Raw genomic sequence first — 22,231 nt, forward strand, 5'->3', positions numbered from 1 at the left:
CGAGATTAAACTCGTTAAATTTCGAGAATAAAAGTCGAGATACAATCTCGAGAATAAAGTCATTAAATATTGAGAATAAAGTCGTTCTGTTTCGAGAAAAAACTCATTATATTTCAAGAAAAAAGTAGAAATAAAATCTTGAGAATAAACTCATTAAATATTGAGAATAAAGTCGTGTTTCGAGAAAAAAAGTCGAAATGGCTGATAGAGGACATGGCAGAGTTGGATCACTTAATCAAGCTATATTTCAGACTTTCTTTTAGTAACAAAGAAATACTATCAACTTTAGCTAATTATGACAAAATTATATTAATGTCCTCTATCAGTATGCTATGCAATGAACACTGATCGAATGCGTTATTCTCAAGATTTTATTTCGACTTTTTTTCTCGAAATATAACGAGTTTTTTTCTCGAAACACGACTTTATTCTCAATATTTAATGAGTTTATTCTCAAGATTTTATTTCTACTTTTTTCTTGAAATATAATGAGTTTTTTCTCGAAACAGAACGACTTTATTCTCGATATTTAATGACTTTATTCTCGAGATTGTATCTCGACTTTTTTTCTCGAAATTTAACGAGTTTAATCTCGCATTATAATGACTTTAATCTCAAGATGCTTTTTTTTTTTTTTTTTTGCTTGGCCCTAATACTCTTCCGTATTATACAATTACTTTTGCTTGTCTAGTAAATACTTCTTGTTTTAAGATTTTTTAGATGTTTGGACTAGAAACAAGACAAAAATACTGAGTGAGAAAAGCATTTTTTGCAGTGAACCTTTTAGGGGTTCCAACTACGTAGCTCCGATAAAACCTTTTAAGGTTCTATATAGAACCTTTTCTTCTAAGAGTTTTGAACTAACTATAGTTACCTCAAGATGGGCATTCCAAGATAAAAAAAAAAAAAATGCTACATAATTAGCGTAGCTGCTGTTTGTAACATTAAGCAAAGATTATCATGTGCATTTGATCTGATATAACTGGAGTACAAGGTAATGAGATGCATTATGTGAACGCTTGGCTAAAGAGACGCGTCTTTAGTCTAGATTTTAACTGGGTGGGTGATGCCCCGAACATTATACCAAAGGCTATTTCAGAGTTCAGGAGCCAAATGTAAAAATGCTCTCCCTCCTTTGGTGGACTTAAACATCCTAGAAGCCCAGAGTTTTGTGATCTTAAAGAGCGTGATGGATTGTGGAGCGATAGAAGATCAGTTAAATACACATGAGCTTGATCATTCAGCGCCTTATGGGTCAGTAGTAATACTTTATAATTTATACAGAACTTAATAGGTAACCAGTGCAAAGATTACAAAATTGGTGTTATATGATCATATTTTCTTGACCTAGTAAGAACTCTAGCAGCTGTTATTTGGACTAATTGTAACTTGTTAACTGAGGATGCTGGACAAACAGCTAGTAATGCATTAAAGTACTCTAGTCTAGAGGTCATGAATGCATGAACTGACTTCTGCATCAGAAACAGACAGCATGCTCTGTAGCTTAGCAATGTTTCGGATGTGGAAGAAGGCTGTTTTTGTAACATGAAATATGATTGTTCAGTTGCTGTTTAATATAACACACCTAAATGCAAATTGTTTTCTAAGAGAATCTGTGTACAGCTTTTCCATCCAATAAGTACTACCTGTCTTTTCTGAATTTATTAGATATTAAATATTTTATATATTTAACACAACACTCAACTTGGTTAATTTAGAGATTTATTTGGGTCCTGAATAGATAATTCCATGTTTCTTTTAATATTATTAAGTGGCAGCATATTTGAGCATATCAGAGGGGCTAACACAGATCCTAGCGGCACTCCATAATTGACTGACCTTATCTTAGATTTTTTCCCCGTTTAAATAGACAAAATGATAGCGGTCTGATAGGTACGATCTAAACCCCCTTAATGCTTGTCTCTGAATACCAGTGTTATATTGTCGGTCTAGGAGTATTTTATATCTAGCGTGTCAAATGCAGCACTAAGATCAAGTAAAACTAGAATTGAACAAGCACAGAGAGAGAGAGAGAGAGAGAGAGAGAGAGAGAGAGAGAGAGAGAGAGAGAGAGAGAGAGAGAGAGAGAGAGAGAGAGAGAGAGAGAGAGAGAGAGGGGTCAGGCACTGATGTTGGACGAGAAGGCCTGGCTCTCAGTCTCCACTCTAATTCACCCCAAAGCTGATCTATTGGGTTGAGGTCAGGACTCGGTTCAGGCCAGTCAAGTTCCTCCACACCAAATCCACTCATCCATGCCTTTATAGACCTTGCTCTGTGCTCTGGTGTGCAGTCATGTTGGAACAGGAAGGGGCCATCCCCAAACTGTTCCCACAAAGTTGGGAGCATGAAATTGTTCAAAATATCTTGATATGTCCTGAAGCATTACGAGTTTCTTTCACTGGAAGTAAGGGGCCAAGCTCAACCCCTGAAAAACAACATCACACCATAACCCCCCTCCACCAAACTTTACACTTGACACAATCCCCTAGCAACCAACAAACCCAGACTCATCCATCAGAATGCCAGACAGACAAGCGTGATTGTTGGTGGCGTGGCGGTGTGCTTTACTCCACTGCATCCAATGCTTTGCATTGCACTTGGTGATGTGAGGCTTAGATGAGCTGCTCAGCCATGGATACCCATTCCATGAAGCTCTCTACACACTGTTCTTGAGCTAATCTGAAGACCACATGAAGTTTGGAGGTCTGAAGCTATTGACTGCAGAAATTTGGAGATTTCTGCACACTGTGTGCCTCAGCATGTGCTGATCCCGCTCTGTAATTTTACGTGACGTACCAATTCATGGCTGAGTTGATGTTGCTCCCAATTCCACTTTGTTATAACACCACTAACAATTGGCCGTGGAATATTTATTAGTGAGGAAATTTCACAAATGGATTTAGAGGGATGTCCCAATACTTTTGGCAATATAGTAAATATACTGTGTGTATAGTTATATATATTAGGGGTGTAACGATACGCGTATTCGTATTGAACCGTTCGGTACGAGGCTTTCGGTTCGGTACGCGGTACGCAGCATTATGTACCGAACGGTTCTTGGTCTAAATTAGATTTGGAAAATAAAAAAGTATGTAAAATATAATATTATGCGTTCAACAAGGAAGCCAATAACCAAAGCGACGTAACAGGCAATGCCCCTGACTAAGAGAAAAAAAACAAAAAACTAATATTTTTTAGACTGCTCAGTCAGGTGCTCGCTTACTCAGTACACGCTGAATGCTCATTGCAAAATGGATATTGCGTTTAACAGACCAGAAATAGAAGATCCTCCAATAACCAACGGGTCTGGTGTGTTGGTGAACTTTGGATTCTCTGTAAGCTATGATGGTGTTGGCAAGAGTGATGGATTAAAAAACAACGGTATGTCGCATTTGCTACATGATGGTACAGCAGCGGGAATAATTCATGTCATGTCAATCAACTCATTTACGCCGACAACAAGACGATAAAAAAGAATAAACAGCCACAAACTATCCCACAAACTATCCCCGCACTGCCCGCAGCATTTAAACCGACATTTCCAACTTTTTCAAATGGCAAAAGACATGTATAGCCGCGGATATGAGACCTTACGCCCGTTTCACACAAACTCCGTCTGCAGTGCGTAGCCTATGCGGTGCGTATTTTTTCTGTACCCATGTTAACGGTTGCGGACTGAAAACGTAGCATATGTGAAAGGACAACAGTGCGTGCAGCTCCTGCACCGCATACGCAGTGCAAAACGCACCGCATACGCACTGCAGACGGAGTTTTAAGAACATGCTTAAAGTAATTGAGCCCCGTTACAATGTTCCTTCACGAGCCCATTTTAGCCAGTAATTCCTGCTTTGTACTAAAAAACAAAAGCACAAATAGAGAACCAATTGGCCAAAGCAACAGCGGCTGCTCTGACAACAGGCTGGATGTCAATGGCTACACAAAGCTACCTGACTGTAACGGCACATTACATTACTGATGAATGGGAGCTGAACAGCCACGTTCTTCAGACACGCTTGAGAGTCACACAAGTCAGGATTTGGCCAAAGGGATGACAGAAGCAGTAGTGTGTGAAAAAAGTGTGGAGAGAGCTATTGTAAAGAGCTAATGTCTATTTCTGTAACTACATAGAAGATGGGTAAAGTATAACTCCATCATTGTTCAATGTAAAAAAAAAAAAAATTTAAATCATACTTTGTTATGTAATCATACTTTGTTGTTAAAAAAGGTAATTTATCTGCCAATTTTTTTATTTTTGCTGTATCTAAAACGTACCGAACCATACCGAACCGTACCGAACCGTGAATTTTGTGAACCGTTACACCCTAATATATATGTACACGCGAAATATGTACAAACATGTTATGACATTGTACTTATATTTAAAAATACCTGCATGTAATTACGTCTGTAATTCATTTCTGCAATTACATCTATGATCACACTGTTGCCCCTTTTCCTTTACACCATAACCCACCCATAAATCTACCCATACCACCAAACCTGTCGCTAACCTTACCTGTCCCCCATCTCAACAGCAGCAAGTGTTGTGCAATAGATCAACAGAATAATTATATTTTTATGGAACTATATTGTAAAGACACCTAATGTAAAGTGTGACCGCACTTCTAAAATAGTTAAATTACAATTGAGGTAGCATATCATTATTTATTTTGCATTAAAATAATTGCAAATTGGAGGAGAACATGTTTGCTTTTCATAAAAACAATGTAACAATGAAAAAAAAAATATATATATATATATATATATATATATAACAGTACTAAGAGTAGAACATGTCAGTCCGAAAGAGGATGTTTAGTGTTTCCTTCATGGATTGTGATAAACTTGTGAAATGTTTATCACTCTCACTTTTGCAGTGTAAAACAGATTCACAGCGAAAACAAAAATAACCGACAGCCATTTTTGGAAGTGTTGTGATGCTGACACCTCCCAAAATATGTCACCTTCACCAGCTGCTCTCCTCAGGGTTCCACTCAGACCAGTAACCAGGAAACAATGTGCATCTCAAACACCACTTACTGATTTTACTGCCAAAAACACGCTCTAACACGTCTTCTTTTTTTCAGGTCCCAGCACTGTGGATTCTTCCTGAGTTTGTTGACCTTCACCTCAAAATCAAATGCGGAAGAGCATTTGAAATATTGAACCAGTGATTTTGTTCTGGTGAAAGTTGAATTGGGAGGTTGTGTGATATCTGAGTCCACATGACGGTCCAGGCTGGAAGGATTGAGGTGGCGCTAGTTGACTTTGACAGTATGGAGAATAATGACGACGGCATGGACAACGGTGTGGACAACTTTAATGACCCAGACTATCCCAATGAGATGACGGCTTTGACGGTAGAAATTCCAGAGTTTGGGCCTGGCAGCACCTACTGCAATGCTGCAAAAGTGTCGCCGTATAAAGAGAAGACCCCATACAATATGGAAGCACCACAATCACCTGTCTTGCCTCCTCACACAAAGAGAGGACGTGCTAGCTGTGCTAGTCTAATTTCCAACTGGAAGTTACTAGTGAACAGTGAAGGAACACAAAGTGAGACGATCTTCAGTAGACTGGCCAAAGAATGCTACGAGGACTTGTTTGTTGATAAGCGAGCTCTTGACGATGGTGATCAGAAGGTCATCATTAACATCGCCGGTCTTCGCTTCGAAACCCGCCTGAGGACCCTCAACCAGTTCCCTGACACTCTTTTGGGCGACCCAATGAAAAGAATGGGCTATTTTGACCCGATGAGAAACGAGTACTTCTTTGACCGCAATCGTCCAAGCTTTGATGGGATCCTTTACTACTATCAGTCGGGGGGCAAGATTCGCCGGCCTGCGAATGTACCTTTAGATGTCTTCTCAGATGAGATCAACTTCTACGAGTTAGGACAGGAAGCCATGGACCAGTTCCGCGAGGAGGAAGGCTTTATCAAAGATGTGGAGGTCCCGTTGCCATCCAATGAGTTCCACAGGCAGTTCTGGCTCCTTTTTGAATACCCCGAGAGCTCAAACGCAGCCCGAGGGGTTGCTCTCGTTTCCATCTTCGTCATCGTCATCTCCATCATCATATTCTGCCTGGAGACTCTCCCAGAATTCCGTGAGGACCTGGAGATTTTTCCAACTGCTGGTTTTTACTTTAACCAAACACACCCCTCAGGTTTTCCTCCAAGCGCCTCTCCCAAAACCATCACCAGCACCTTCTCCGACCCCTTCTTCATCATTGAGACCGCTTGCATTATCTGGTTCTTCTTCGAGCTCCTGGTGCGTTTCCTGGTCTGCCCTAGCAAGCGAGAATTTTTCAACAACATCATGAACATGATTGACATTGTCTCCATTATTCCCTATTTTGTCACTTTGATAACTGAGATCGTGACCACCACCAATAAGTCCAACACAGGGCAGAATATGTCCCTGGCCATCCTGCGAATCATTAGATTAGTGCGAGTGTTCAGGATCTTTAAGCTTTCCAGACACTCCAAAGGGCTGCAGATTCTGGGCCAGACGCTCAAGGCCAGCATGAGGGAACTTGGGCTGCTCATCTTCTTTCTTTTCATCGGGGTCATTCTCTTCTCCAGCGCCATCTATTTCGCCGAGGTAGACGACCCCAAAACTCAGTTTGTTAGCATCCCTGATGGATTCTGGTGGGCAGTAGTTACCATGACCACCGTGGGTTATGGAGACATGTGTCCCATTACACTAGGCGGTAAGATTGTGGGCACTCTATGTGCCATTGCTGGGGTGTTGACCATCGCCCTGCCAGTGCCTGTAATAGTTTCAAATTTCAACTACTTTTACCATAGAGAGACAGATCAGGAAGACAAGCCACCCATAACTGAGACAACCGATTTAAAGGCAGGGAACAATACAAAATATGGAAGTAGTTCCTCTCTGAACAAGGCGAATGGCAACTGGCAGAATGACAATTCAAAGTATTAAACGCGATATCGAAACATCATTTTCATGAGCATGTATCTCTTTAAACATGTCCAGGTCATATTTCACACCAAAATCAAGAGATTATAAACAAAGTTGCTGTTTGGATTTAAAGAGGCATATACTTAAGAGTCTATAACTGGATTAGTATTGCAGTGTTTATGATGTTTCTAGCATGTTTTTTTTTTTTTTATGTTTCTAGCATGTTATCTTCTAACCATAATTTCATAATGTCATTAATTTCTTAAACAACCATGTAGGAAGACACATCATGGCCATGTTTCAGAATGACAATGTCAAAATCATGCACTGTAAAAAAATAAAATAAAATAAAATTAGGCACCAATTGAAAATGTTCGAGTGACTGAACAAATCTAAAAATTTTAGTTGGCAAAATTGAATTTCTGAATTAAATTGCATCAATTCACAAAAATTCAATTTGGCCAACTGAAAAATTTAGATGTGATCAGTCACTAGAACATTTTCAATTGGTGCCTAATTTTATTTTATTTTATTTTTTTACAGTGTGACCATTGAAAATTCATTGAAAGTGCTGGATTCTTGCATTGTCAGTGCTTTCAAAGTTGCCTTGATTTTTTATGTAAAATCAACTGGATGTTTAAGTTGTTAAATTACATTAGACTGACTTAAAATTAATTTAATAAGCAATGTAAAAACATTATGTTGTGATAACTTAACAAGAGTCAAGTACTTATAAAACAAAGAGTAAATAAATGTAAATAAATAATTTACCATTTAAATAATTACAAAATGTAATACGTAAAAAAATCGGTAATAATTTTTTTGTGCATTACAGTAATGAGAATATAGGAATAACTGTAATGCAAATAATGTACAAAATGTGGATGGTGTTAAAATAGGCATCGTTTCCCCAAAGCAAAAAAATCAATGTTTCTATTTATTTTGTAGTGAAATATGGCCCAGTCAGGTTCTTCAGAGGTTTTGTGAGATTCAGCCAATGAGTTTCATTTTCATTGCTTCCGTGTTTGATAGATTTGTAGTGGGGACAGATGAAAAAAGTTACCTAATTTGAATAAACTGAACAAGATAACAGTTTCTCTGAAAACATAAGTAACAGAAATTAGATTTCCATCCGTGTTGCGTAATCCACATTTTAAATAATAAATCAAGCTAAAACATCTCATAATCTCATAAACCTGTCCACTATGTGTAATTAAAAAGGACAGTATCACTCTAAAATCAAATGACAACTGCACTATCATCAAGTGCATTTGGGTGGCTCAATGTTTCCACCAGCAAACTAACGTTTTGTGTAACTTGCAAAACGGCGCCTTTAACATTTATCTCTAACAACATTGTCATATTATTGTCTCTATCTATGTATTTTCTAATATAATTACAAAGTGTTGTTGTGGCACTTTAGAGGAAGCTCAGCCAATGAAGAGGAGAAATGTATTTAGAGTTTTCCACTTACAGTCCATATTTATTTCTGTGAGCATAACAGTGCCTTTCACTCAAATGGGATGAACCGGGTTTATATTGAGTGGAATTGATTTCCTCTTATTAATGGTGAATGTTGACTTGAGTTGAAAGAAATTTACAAGAAAGAATTTTCTTTGACGGATAAACTCTTGGATCATTTTGCTTAATAATGAGTGAAAATAAAGGATGTTTTGTTGGAGAGAGAATCAGGGAGCTATGAGCAAAGGTCTCAATGTATTATACAAGTTGTTTTTCATTTGTGGAAATCTTGGTGAGCTGTTTTCCCCAAGACATGTGGGATATAAACACATATTTTAGTTGTGTTTTGTGTTAAATACCGCTGCTATTTTATACTTACCTAGAGTTATGTCATTTTAGTATGAAGGAGAAGTGTGTTATTTCTCTTTTAATAGGTGCAGGAAGAAGTTATTAAGCAGAGAATTGCTGTCATTGCTAATCTGACATTTATTTGCACATTTTACCTCTATAATGATGGTTCTTTACAGACTATCTAAACCTTGTGGTAGTTGTGCTAGAGAATGAATTGTACATTTTAATGAACCCTTTTATTCTAGAATTAGAGCTCTAATGAGAACATTCAAAGCCTTTAAAATATGTATAAATATATAAGAAACTTCAGGAACTTGAATATCATGTGCTTAGCCTGACAACTGATCATAGTTGGTCGTACATTTATGACTGTAAATAAGTGACAACATAAAGCCATTTAATGTGTTAATAACTGTGTTATTACTGTATGAATTAAAATTCTGCATTGTGTATTTGTTGAAGTGTGTGGCCTTAAATGCAAATCTCTGTGAAATGAACCACAGGTGTGATCACTTGAAAGCTTGTTTCATGATATCTTTGCATTTATCAGCTGAAATAATGAATTAGTTATTTCATGCCAACAGTGGCTAAAGCAGGAAATGTCATGTCTCTTTACTTTTATTAACACAATAGACCAGTAATTATTATTTATTTACCTATTAAAATAAATAATGTGTAAATAAATACAAGTAAAAATACTGACTTAATCTAAATGGAGTCTATTACCACAAATGACTAGTCAAGACTGTCCTTATCATAAAAAAGAAACATTTAAATAAACAACATATATATATATATATATATATATATATATATATATATATATATATATATATATATATATATATATATATATATATATATATATATATATATATATATATATATATGCATGCATATGTCCACCACTGAAAGCACGTGAGCATCAGAACTGGACCATTGAGCAATGGAAGAAGGTGGCGTGGTCTGATGAATCACGTTTTCTTTTACATCACGTGGACGGCCGGGTGTGTGTTGCTTACCTGGGGAACACATGGCCCCAGGATGCACTTTGGGATGAAGGCAAGCCGGTGGAGGCAGTGTGATGCTTTGGGCAATGTTCTGCTGGGAAACCTTGAGTCCTGCCATCCATGTGGATGTTATTTTGACACGCTACACCTACCTAAGCATTGTTGTAGACCATGTTCAGCCTTTGATGGAAACGGTATTTCCTGGTGGCTGTGGCTCTTTCAGCAGATAATGCTCCTGTCACAAAGCTAAAATGGTTCAGGAATGGTTTGAGGAGCACAACAACGAGTTTGAGGTTTTGACTTGGCCTCTAAATTCACCAGATCTCAATCCAATCAAACAAGTCCAATCCACGGAGGCCCCATCTTGCAACTTACAGGACTTAAATGATCTTAAAGGATGGTGCCAGATACAGCAGCACACCTACAGGGGTTTAGTGGAGTCCATGCCTTGACGTGTCAGGGCTGTCTTGGCAGCAAAAGTGGGACCATCACAATATTAGGATGATTAGGTTATGTTAGTCATAATGTTATGCCTGATCATTGTACATATATGATTTAATTGATTGACAGAACTATATATATATATATATATATATATATATATATATATATATATATATATATATATATATATATAAACTCACCTAAAGGATTATTAGGAACACCACACTAATACTGGGGTTGACCCCATTTCGCCTCCAGAACTGCCTTAATTCTACGTGGCATTGATTCAACAAGGTGCTGAAAGCATTCTTTAGAAATGTTGGCCCATATTGATAGGAGAGCATCTTGCAGTTGATGGAGATTTGTGGGATGCACATCCAGGGCACGAAGCTCCCGTTCCACCACATCCCAAAGATGCTCTATTGGGTTGAGATCTGGTGACTGTGGGGCCATTTTAGTACAGTGAACTCATTGTCATGTTCAAGAAACCAACTTTAAATGATTCAAGCTTTGTGACATGGTGCATTATCCTGCTGGAAGTAGCCATCAGAGGATGGGTACATGGTGGTCATAAAGGGATGGACATGGTCAGAAACAATGCTCAGGTAGGCCGTGGAATTTAAACAATGCCCAATTGGCACTAAGGGGCCTAAAGTGTGCCAAGAAAACATCCCCCACACCATTACACCACCACCACCAGCCTGCACAGTGGTAACAAGGCATGATGGATCCATGTTCTCGTTCTCGTTCTGTCACACCAAATTCTGACTCTACCATCTGAATGTCTCAACAGAAATCGAGACTCATCAGACCAGGCAACATTTTTCCAGTCTTCAACTGTCCATTTTTGGTGAGTTTGTACAAATTGTAGCCTCTTTTTCCTATTTGTAGTGGAGATGAGTGGTACCTGGTGGGGTCTTCTGCTGTTGTAGCCCATCCGCCTCAAGGTTGTGCGTGTTGTGGCTTCACAAATGCTTTGCTGCATACCTCGGTTGTAACGAGTGGTTATTTCAGACAAAGTTGCTCTTCTATCAGCTTGAATCAGTCGGCCCATTCTCCTCTGACCTCTCGCATCAACAAGGCATTTTCGCCCACAGGACTGCCTCATACTGGATGTTTCCCTTTTCACACCATTCTTTGTAAACCCTAAAAATGGTTGTGTGTGAAAATCCCAGTAACTGAGCAGATTGTGAAATACTCAGACCGGCCCGTCTGGCACCAACAACCGTGTCACGCTCAAAATTGCTTAAATCACCTTTCTTTCCCATTCTGACATTCAGTTTGGAGTTCAGGAGATTGTCTTGACCAGGTCCACACCCCTAAATGCATTGAAGCAACTGTCATGTGATTGGTTGATTAGATAATTGCATTAAAGAGAAATTGAATAGGTGTTCCTAATAATCCTTTAAGTGACTGTATATATCAATGCTGTCAATCAATTAAATAAATTATTTTTTAATGAAATTATCAAAAAAATCTGTAATTATTCTAGCCTGACAAGCCAGAGCAACATCAAGATGTTTGGTCTGGAAACTCACCATAGACAGGGCTCAATCCGAGGGGCGGATAAACGGTTGTCTTTCAAACTCCCTCTGCACGCGATAGGATAGCACTACAACCAACCAGAGCAACGAAGGTGAAACAGAGCTCGTTGACAGATTAAACATTCACCGTATCCGGTCGGCTGAACCCCGATCACATCTTCCTTCTTAAGAATGACTTCAGTAACGTTCATTGTTCTTTTCTCAGAGAAAAGCTTAACTTCAAGTCTTCCAGAGTCACGGTCAGAGCTGATTCGAAAGACCACCGCCGTTCGCCAGTTTCTGTGTTTACTAGAAGCACGCAAACGCAACTCGGCCGTTGTCATTATGGCCCCACCCGCCGACTCTATACACGACAAGATTGGCCCGTCCAGATTGTGAGGAACACAGCTCAGAAGGGTATTGAGAGTTCCTAGACGACACTTGCGGGCAGATTAAATTTGCTGCCGCTAGGGTGCGTCTAGATTTCTAGGCTATAATTATTCATGATTAATCATGCCTACAAAAGTTTTTTATATATTTTTATATTGTAATATTTTTCCATTTAATCTCCAAATGAATGAAGAACTTATGGGTCCTGCACATTGTGCGATGTTCAAAATCCTTTGCAAATGTTCCTTGTCAGACTGTACGAACATGATCCCCGATGTAAGCCACGTCACACTGTAAGATCTCAGTTGTCATTATTTTGTCAGATTGTATGATAGTCAAGGCGTGCTAGAGGACGAACACGGGACTGAAATGGAGGCTACAAAGCAATTTCTAGCTCTCGTTTTGGTCATAGTTTGTATTGAAAAACCGAGATATTTGACTGTCGTCGTAGGTGAAGTCAAACTGCAGGATTGTGTGGCAAATCTTCTGACACTGCCAGAATTTCATCTGAGGGAAAATATAATCGCAGCGGTCATTAATCGGCTGCTGGTGAACATGTCAAACTAACAAACAAAGACTTCAGATTTTAGCCTAGGATCAGAGGAATCTTTTAGAATCTGCAAAATTTGTCTCAGACGGCAAAATCGTGGGCAAAATCTCACAGTGTGCCCCCAGCTTACCATAAAGACAGTATATTTAAAATATTTGATCTAACAGAAATTGTTCTTTGAATGTTCTTAACGTTAATGTCAGACAGCAGCAGGTTTATTAGGCTGCTGTCACTTAAAGATCTGACGCACATGACATGGATCTGACACATATCCCATTTCCTTACAGCTCTTTACAGTAATATAAGACTTATTTAACTCCATTAAGACTGTGCTTATGAAGATACTCAAGAAAGTGGCCATTTTTGCATACCTTTATGTGTTTTAGTCTTTTCAAGCACGAAAGACAAATCAATGCTGAAGCACCTTTAAGTCGTGTGTGTGTGTGTGCCACACAGAGAAGATTCACAGACAATGCGCCAGTACAGATACAAGTTTTTTATTTTTGCGTCTTATCGTACTTGAATTAATGATAACATGATCATATACTGTAGCGCATCCAAAGGATGACAGGAAAAACGTTTATTGCATTAAAACGCGTTAAACACGTTAAACAGAATGTTTTTTTTTTTTTTTCATAAGAGCCTTCGGTAATCTACATTCATGGGTTTAACTCACATCAGTGTTTTACATTAGTCTTGTCAGAAAGTGTAGCGAGGAGTTATCTGGCGGTCAGGTCTTTGAGGTCCACCTCTCTGGAAACCCCTCTACCTCATTCACTCACTTTGTGTTATATAAGATGTCCTCATTACCGGCAATAACAGGCTAGACTTTCACTGTAACATGAGCACTGCTCTTTTTCTCTTTCATCAGAGACAGATCATAGACATGCTTCCCTTTTCCTCTCACATTGTTGCATTGGCTGTATCTGAAATCACCCAATGCCTGCATTCACTATTTTGTCCATTTACACCACTAATATAGTCCACTGAAGTTGTGAATGAAAACAAGGGAGAAAAGTTGGACACCAAGTCATGGAAGCACTGTGGAGTTCATTCGGCGTGACGCTCACAGTGTACGGGTGTTCAGCAGATTGTAAATCACTGTAAATCGATCGTTTTGAGGTACATTATAGGACTGAAATGAGTGTGCTCAATGTGCACTATGAATTCCGTCAGCACTACAAATGGCCGTTCCTTCAAATAGAGCACTATATAAGGGTATGTCTCAGGGAATCTCTTTTTTATTTTCCTTTTTTCAATAAAAAAGGGTTTGTACTTGCATGTACAATGTAAAGAGTATTTTACTTTAAAACCCTATGAAATCTACCCCAGTTTTCTGTGGAAAAATAAGCGCACTTCATTTTATTGAATGTGCACCGTGTTCTTCAAATCTTAAAACTGATATAATATTGACTAATATTCTCAGAAAATCATATTTAATAAACAAAAAATACATTTTCATTAATTGTAAATGTCTGAAAATGTTATATTCAATTCACACTTAAAGCTACACTATGTAACTTTTCCGTCCGCTACAGGGCGCCTATTCAAAACAAAGGAGTAGTTTGATGATGCCAAGTTTGAGGGCAGAAATCATGATCATGGATGTGATTATTAACGTACTGTCGTGTGAAGCAGAGCAGGACCGAGTGTTGAGGAGCTGAGCAAGGCCACTGGAGCAATTGATACGCAAACACACGCCTCGCGAGCAGCGGGACTTTTATTATGACGGGACACAGTTGCCGGCGCCATTTCCGCTTTTCCGGTCATGAGTATGAGGTAACGCAGCTCCGTTTATCATGTTAGATACATCTGAGTGTGTTTAAAATGATGTTATGACGTTACTCTGCGTTTGCTCAGCGGCTGCTGTGACACTTGTTCACACTGCTAAGAGTAAAGCGTTTTAAATAAAACTGGAAACCGAAGGTAATGCAGATATGACGCCATTGACAGGCGACTTGCTCAGACGTCCCGGCTCCTTGGTTAAAATAGCAATTTTCAATTCTGAACTGAACAAAACATATAACACTTTCCTCAAGGGTTGTGTTGATGTATTTCCTGTTAAAACTGGGCTGGAATATGTAAAATTGCTCACCCGCATTTATTTATATAGCACTTTGTTTACGTACGTGCTAAATGCTACAGCTAGTCAGAGGCGTACATTATATAATGTGTAGCTGTTAAAAGATTATATTTGTCAACTCTTAGGAAGACATTAGCATATCTATTAGCCTCAAAGCTAACAGACATGAATGTAAAAATCCAAGAAAAAAAACGAAAAGTGCTACACAAGCAACTCAAACGTAAGTGAAAATGAGGATATCACTGCATTACCTCCGTTCAAGAACACAGACTGCACAAATCTGTCAACTATCAACAAAGCCATCTGACAAAAGCCCCAGGAGTGATCAATTAAGTATACTGAGGTAACTCTAGCCCGAACGCTGCCGCGCGCTAAGAGGTGAAAGACGAAAAACAATGACCACTGGTCAAAGTAAGGACTGGAACAGAGAACACATGAAATGTGACATGGTACTTTAGTAAAAGAAAAGCTGTGAGCAGGAGAGCCAGGCAATGAGAGATACTGTCAATGCATGCAGTTATTCATGGGCCTAAAAGCAGCTCTTGAAGGGTAAGATAAGTATAATTATGACAGTCAGATCGATTACATAGCAAACAGGCTCTTATAAGATCTTAGCAATGATCTAGGTGTGTGCAAAATTGTGTTTGTGGGGAGTTAGTTCTTGTTTTTCATTGAACAGGATGACCTGACACCTGCCTCGTACATGCGCACACACAGAACCGATGCAGTATTTATGTATACAGTATACTGTAAACAGACAAAAATGAGTGACCCCTTTAACACAGGGTCCAACTTTACTCACCAAGCACCAAATGCAAGAGAAGAACATGCAATTCACCGAATTAACAGTTTCTGGCCAATTTTGGCCAGTATTATTTTTAAGAAATGGAACATAGTGCATTATTTTAAAGGTAAAATGGATGATTGTCGTGCTAATGTCACATACTCCCGGCGCAGTGTGACGGCAGGCACAACAAAAGTGTTTTTTGCTAGTTTCATCCCGCCACAGTTATCATTTTCATGACCAGCGCCACGTTGTTTAAATAGCAAATGCACTCGAGCCCATAACTAAAGTTTAAAAAGTGAAATCGCATGCAACCACCCCTTCAAACCAGTGTTGCTGTCAAAACTACATCTTGCTTTCCTGTTTTCTGGTGTCATATTGCTTATTCTTGCCACTGAGACAACTAAACACAATTAGGAAGAAAACATGCACATGGGTTTTAATGTTTTAAAGCATTCATTGTAAATTATACTGTGTGACACGATGATATGTGCTGTCTGAAGCAAATATAAAAGTGAAAACAGCTAAATGATTTCCTTGTCATAAGCCTAAGTATGTCTTTTTTTTAAATGCAAAGCAGTTTCATGGTTTTTAAGGCCAGTACATTCACCCACCATTAGAAGATATTGTTCATGTTGGATTCTCCAGACAGCAAACTGAAATCCCACTGTGGAGCACACATGAACAAATAATCACTGACGTGCAGATATGTTATTTAAAGCTGTGTTTGTTTTTTGTTTTTTATGTTGCTCAACATTAATTTTGCTATGTTGGCAGTCGCCTTGAACCTTCTGACACCTGGTGGTGTGGACGCAGCATCACACAAAAGCTCAACTTTCAGTTACTGATGACACTGCAAAAGTTCCAGTCAGATATCAGTCAAACAATAGGGGTGTTTTATGATACCTATATTACGGCAGTCTTCATCTCATAAATACAATTTTAGAAATGTTTTCAAAAGCCCTGTTAATTTATCTGTAAAACTTTTAATTGAGGAAAAATGACTGATTGCACTTTCCCAGACAGCAACATTAGTGTCGGCCCAGAGCTGGTCCACATCTGGTACGTGTGGATTCAACATGCACCATATGTGGGCCGGATATGGGCCAACACTAATGTTGCTGTCTGGGTTATATCTTATGACCTTATAGCCTTATGTAAACAGGCTAGAAAACGTTATATTAGGTGGCCTTAAGTACTATGTACTTACATTAAAAAAATAAGTACAATGTACTTACTGTGTTCAAATTGTATTGCCAAACACCTTTGCTGATATTGAGGTGGGTTACGGGTTAGGGACAGGTGTGGTGATATGGGTACGTTTAAGGGTAGGGTTAGGTGTAAGGGAAGTGCCATCTGTGTAATTACTAATGTAACTACAGAAATTAATTACAGATGTAATTACATGCAGGTATTTTTAATATGTAAGTACAATGTAAAAACATGTATGTACACAATAAGTGCATTGCATCAAATGATTAATTAAAATGTTACTACATAGTAAAGCCACCTAATGTAAAGGGGGTCCCATTGTATATTTCTATGTTCTGTTATTTTTTATTATCACTGCATTAATTTGCTAAAAATGATCAACGTGACAATAACAACATTTATAATTTTGCAAAAGATTTTTATTTCAATAAACGCTGATCTTTTAAACATTTTATTGTCTCCTGTATCACAGTTTCCACACAAATATAAAGTAGCCTAACTTTCTGAAGGATCATGAGACACTGAAGACTGGAGTAATGGTGCTGAAAATTCAGCTTTGATCACAGGAATAAATATAAAAATGTATATTGACATAGAAATCAGTTATTTTATATTGTAATAATATTTCATGGTATTACTGTTGTATTTTTGATCCGAAAAAATGCAGCCTTGGTGAAAGAGGCTTCTTTTGAACAGTAGTGTACATGTACTGGGACTGGTTAGCACATTGTTTATCAAAGTTGGCATGAAATGGAAGTTGAGACATTTTTTTCTTCTCTATTGTATAGTCTGTATGTACGGTGGGACTTGATTTCATCCATGGGGAATTGATTGGATGGTTGTGGTATGCTATTACACGAAACACCGGAGCTTTTACCATGCTGCAGTCTCCACTCTTTTCATTGCGTATGTGAGGTAACGCAGCGGTTTTTATATGATTAAAACGGGACCCGGGAATAGGAGTAGTGTGAAAACTGGAAAAAAGGTCAAAAAGGAGGTGAACCCAAATGCAAAAAGCCAGATGAGAATTTGAAGGAAGTGTTAACAAACCTTTAATTTAACAAAAAAGTTGACAACGCAAACCCAGAAGGCATTCCAAAAAGTGCAAGAAAAAAATATATACAAATCTTTGACTTACTGCTAAAGTTTCAAATAAAAATGTCAACAAAATAAATCAAAGTAACCATACCAGGTACACAAAGTAGTTTCTTCAGATAGATCCACAGAACAGCATGAAAATGACCTACGCTTGGTCATGGCATCGGAAACACTGAGCAAAGTACTCAAGACCAGGATGACAAAGCAGCACTATGTAGTATTTTTGCAGTAAAATATCCAGAAACCACCAGGCCAGTTTTATATATTTTGCTCAGTTGAGTTCTTACAATAGCCCCAGATGTTTCCAAAAATTTGTAAATTGTGAGAAAATTACTATTTTAATAAATGAGCCGGGACATCTGAGGGAGTCGCCTGTCAATGGCATAATTTCTGCATTACTCACGGTTTCCGGTTTTATTCTGCAGAAGCGCTTTACTCTTAGCAGTGTGAACAAGTGTCACAGCAGCCGCTGAGCAAACGCACAGAGTAACGTCATAACATCATTTTAAACACACTCAGATGTATCAGAATAAAAGTCCTGCTGCTCGCGAGGAGTGTGTTTGTGTAACAATCGCTCCAGTGGCCTTGCTCAGCTCCTCAACACTCGGTCCTGCTCTGCTTCACTACAGTAACGTTAATAATCACATTAATGATCATGATTTCTGCCCGAATCCTATCCCAATTCTTTCCCACCGGCTGTGAGATGAAGACCACATGTCCCAAGATTCTGAGGCCAAACTTGGCGTCATCAAACTACTACTTTGTTCTGAATAGGCGACCACTAGCGGACGGAAAAGTTACATAGTGCACCTTTAAATACACAAGCAGGAAATAAGGCACAGGTGAAAAGAATCTGACATAATGACAGTGACTGAAAACCAACAATAGATACAACGGGGGCCTCAGTGGCCGAAAATGTCCATAACACTGACACATAAATAAATTTAAGTCTGCTGAAAGTTGTGTTATACATTTTACTCGGTGGCTGGTATCAGAGACTTGTTGCACTTTGCAGTAATCTAGATCGATATTTATATTTCTTATTGTAAAAACAAAGTGACTAAATGACTGTGGCTAAATTACACAATTCGTTTTAAAATATATTGTATGATGGATCAAGCTCTCTCAGATTATGCTGTTAGTCACTTGACAAAATACCATTGTCTCTGAGGCATGGCACAAACGTTACTTGCGTTGACTCAAGAAAATGAATGATTCAAACAATAAAACTATAGCCGTGTATATGTAATATTATAAAGAACATATAACAAATATATAACATTGTTCTAGTGGGTTTTTTTTTTAATCTAAACATTTTCCATCTGGGGAATGCTAACTTAAGCCTGCTATCAAACAAGATTTATTTTTCTTTCCCCCTTGTCTTAAGCAAAAACGTGCTTCATTTTGATTTGATTTTCCAGAACATCAGAAAAATAGCTTACGTCATTTTACTTGTTGTTACATGTTCAGTCTGTGTTGGTTGTGTTTTTCTCCCTGTGCTTCTTGTTTTCATTGGTCACACGTTCCTTTGTTCAGTTTCCCGCCACTTTTCTGTTCGCTTGGTTCCCCTCATTAGTCTAGTTCTGTTCAGCTGTGTGTAGTCAGTCTGTCACCTGTTCCCCTCGTTAGTCTAGTCTTCAGTGTGTGTGTTTAGTTCCCTCATGTTCATTCCCTTCTTGTCCAGTCTTAAGTTATGATACCCCGAGTTGAAGTTAAGTTTATGGTGTTTGATGTTCCGTTCTGAGTCTGATTTGATTAAAGCCCATTTTGTTTGGAAGTCTTGGATCTCCTCTTCTCTGCTGCATCCGACACTTGTAACACTTGTCTTGTACATCTTGATTTATTTTCCAAAGTTACTACACTGTAAAAAATCATTTAAAAAATAAGTTACCTGCTTACCTTACAATTTTGAGTCCATTGAAATTAAAAATTTGAGTTAATACAATGAACATTTTTGAGAATCGACAAACTTTATTAAAATTTTATTAAACGATTTTGTGAGTATATGGGGTAATTGTGTTTTATTTTTAATGACGCAGTGAAAGATGCCAAATTGATTTATCATATAATCATATAAATATGCACACTTATTGTCTGAACCACATTTTAATGTTTAATTACTTTTTTTAAATGTACACTAAAAGAGGAAGGTTTTATATTTCTTTTGTTATTAACATACATGTAGTGAAGATAATCAAGGTATGCGTTGCCTGAACCTGTTCCATTAGTAGAGAAGGCTACCGTGTGTCCTCCCATCCTCAGCAGGTCTGAACTCGGTCGCGGGACAGGCAAAAGTACCACTTAAAGCGAGCCATCATCCAGGCGCAGCTCCTGGAGCGCCTTGAAGCGCGTCTCTTTTGCTTCAAACGCTCGTTTTATACGCACGCCCAATTCACTGTTGATGTGCAAGTGGATTCAAAATGCTCTAGGTTTGGCCATTAACTTTTAAATGCATCATTATATTTAAACTGCAAACACATGAGGAGAGTCTCTGCATTAAAGACACACACATGGCAGATCAACGAGCGGCTACATTTTTCTCCGATACGACAGGAGATTAAACTGGAGGATTTGAACTGTGACGAATCTGACGATGATTGACAGGCCGATAAACGGTGACGGGATGCTCGCAAATAAGCGACAGAGTCCGTTAAAGATGGCGAAGTAGTAAGTCCCGAAGCTTGCATTCTTTTCTGCTACACACTCAAAAGTATATACCTTTTCTTCACAAAAAGAGTACATACTTTTAGGACGTAGTATAAGTAAACGAATTGGGACGCAGCACCTGTGTCCTACCTGAGGGTGCGTCATTTCAAGCTCCGCGAGGGGCCGAGGGCGCGCCACCATTCAGTGAGGGAATGTTTGGTCTGCAGCCCTGCGGTGACGTGTGTGTGCAGGCTGTTGTTATGTTGGTTTTGATGTATGTGAGGTGCGGTGATTCGTGCTGTGAGTAATTGTACAGCTATGTTTCCGTGACAATCACTCGCAGGAGAATCAGTTCCTTCACGGACGCTCGGCATAGATGATGCTGGGGTGACGGTTTCCCGCATGAAACACGTTTGAGCTCGCGCTGCTGTTTTGTTGCTATTACAAGTCTGACTGTTTTATTGCCACTCAGTTTTCCGGAAAGTCTGCTGTTACCACAGTTTTATCATTGTGCTGTTTAGTTTTATCTTCCTAATAATAACTGTTTCTGAGATTATCGCCTCTGAGGTCTGAGCGGCCTGGCTGGCCAATCTGTTTCCGCCGACTGCCACCTGTTTGATTCTAGTGGTTGTATATCAGTACTGTGTGCATTCAGTCAACGTATGTTACCTCACTCTGACATTGTAACTGGACTGCCAGAAGTCCGAGTGAATGTTAAGTGTGAATTTGTCTTTAACTTAATTTAGGGACATTTTCTATTGTTAATGTTGAATTTTGTATTCTGTTATTTTTGGTTTCTGTTCAGATTGTCTTTCATTGTGTTTTGTTTTATTACAGGAGCTGAGAGTTTCTGGAGAGTAACGTCCTGCTGCCATAGTGTGGTGTTCACACCTAGTGCTGTTTTCTTGTATCCATTCTTCACGTGTGGTATGGGCGTGTATAGTATCACGGGAACGTTCTAAATTGGACCGTGGGCCCAACCCTCCAGATACCTCCGCTTCTGGTTATTTTGTATTATTTGTTGTCGGACATGGGCAGTATTTCAATTAAATGTATTTTAAATACGTATTTAATTACTTTAGTGTATTTTGTAATTTGTATTTTGCAGGTGTGGAAAAAATAAAATGTAGTTTGTAACAAAATATTTTGAGGGAGTGTATTTGAGTATTTCAAATACTTAAATACTTAAAAAAAAAAAAAAAAATTACCATTGTAAATGCTCTCCATTGACTTTGTATTACATGAAGCTGCCTCCTTGTCATTTCGGACTCATTACAAAAAAACAGAACAATGTCTAAATGCTGATATGTGACAAGGTGTATACAGCAAATAAGCTAAAAAATATATACCGATAACTACATTTTTATAAGTTCTCGACCCAAAAAAATGAGCGTTTATGGAGACAAAAGTGGATACAGGCTTTCCCCTCCAGTGGGCGTAGTTCTCAGTGTAATACAACTTGTCACACTCTGTCTCTATTGCATGTATGCACTTTTATGTCTTTAAACTAGGGGTGACCCCGAATAGTCGAAGATTCGATGCATTGGCATGCGGTGCTGAATTCGACCAGCGATATCACAGACGAATCTTCGCAGGTGTTAAGCAGGCTTCCTGTCCAGTGTGCGACCCCTTTAAGGGCGCTGAGCTTCGCACTGCAAAGCGAAACTCAGTGCTGCGCCTTTAAAATTCGAAGACATTCAATGAGTGTACACACACACACCGGTGGTGGCAATTGGTGCCTGTCCGTGGCGACTTA

The 22,231-nt window shown here is 38.7% G+C and overlaps 1 protein-coding gene across 1 annotated transcript; it reads left to right on the plus strand.

The window, feature by feature from the left end:
* Nucleotides 1-5,208: 5,208 nt before the first annotated feature.
* Nucleotides 5,209-7,054, plus strand: kcna10a (potassium voltage-gated channel, shaker-related subfamily, member 10a). The gene has a single exon (XM_067447355.1). It carries the CDS (start codon nt 5,226-5,228, stop codon nt 6,942-6,944), a length of 1,719 nt encoding a protein of 572 aa, XP_067303456.1. The 5' UTR covers nt 5,209-5,225; the 3' UTR covers nt 6,945-7,054.
* Nucleotides 7,055-22,231: the final 15,177 nt, after the last annotated feature.

The sequence above is a fragment of the Pseudorasbora parva genome, chromosome 6 (assembly GCF_024679245.1).
Source record: "Pseudorasbora parva isolate DD20220531a chromosome 6, ASM2467924v1, whole genome shotgun sequence".
Taxonomy (NCBI): domain Eukaryota; kingdom Metazoa; phylum Chordata; class Actinopteri; order Cypriniformes; family Gobionidae; genus Pseudorasbora; species Pseudorasbora parva.

Bases quoted from the DNA above. Each gene is read 5' to 3' on its own strand.
- kcna10a (XM_067447355.1), top strand. From the start codon at position 5,226: ATGACGGTCCAGGCTGGAAGGATTGAGGTGGCGCTAGTTGACTTTGAC.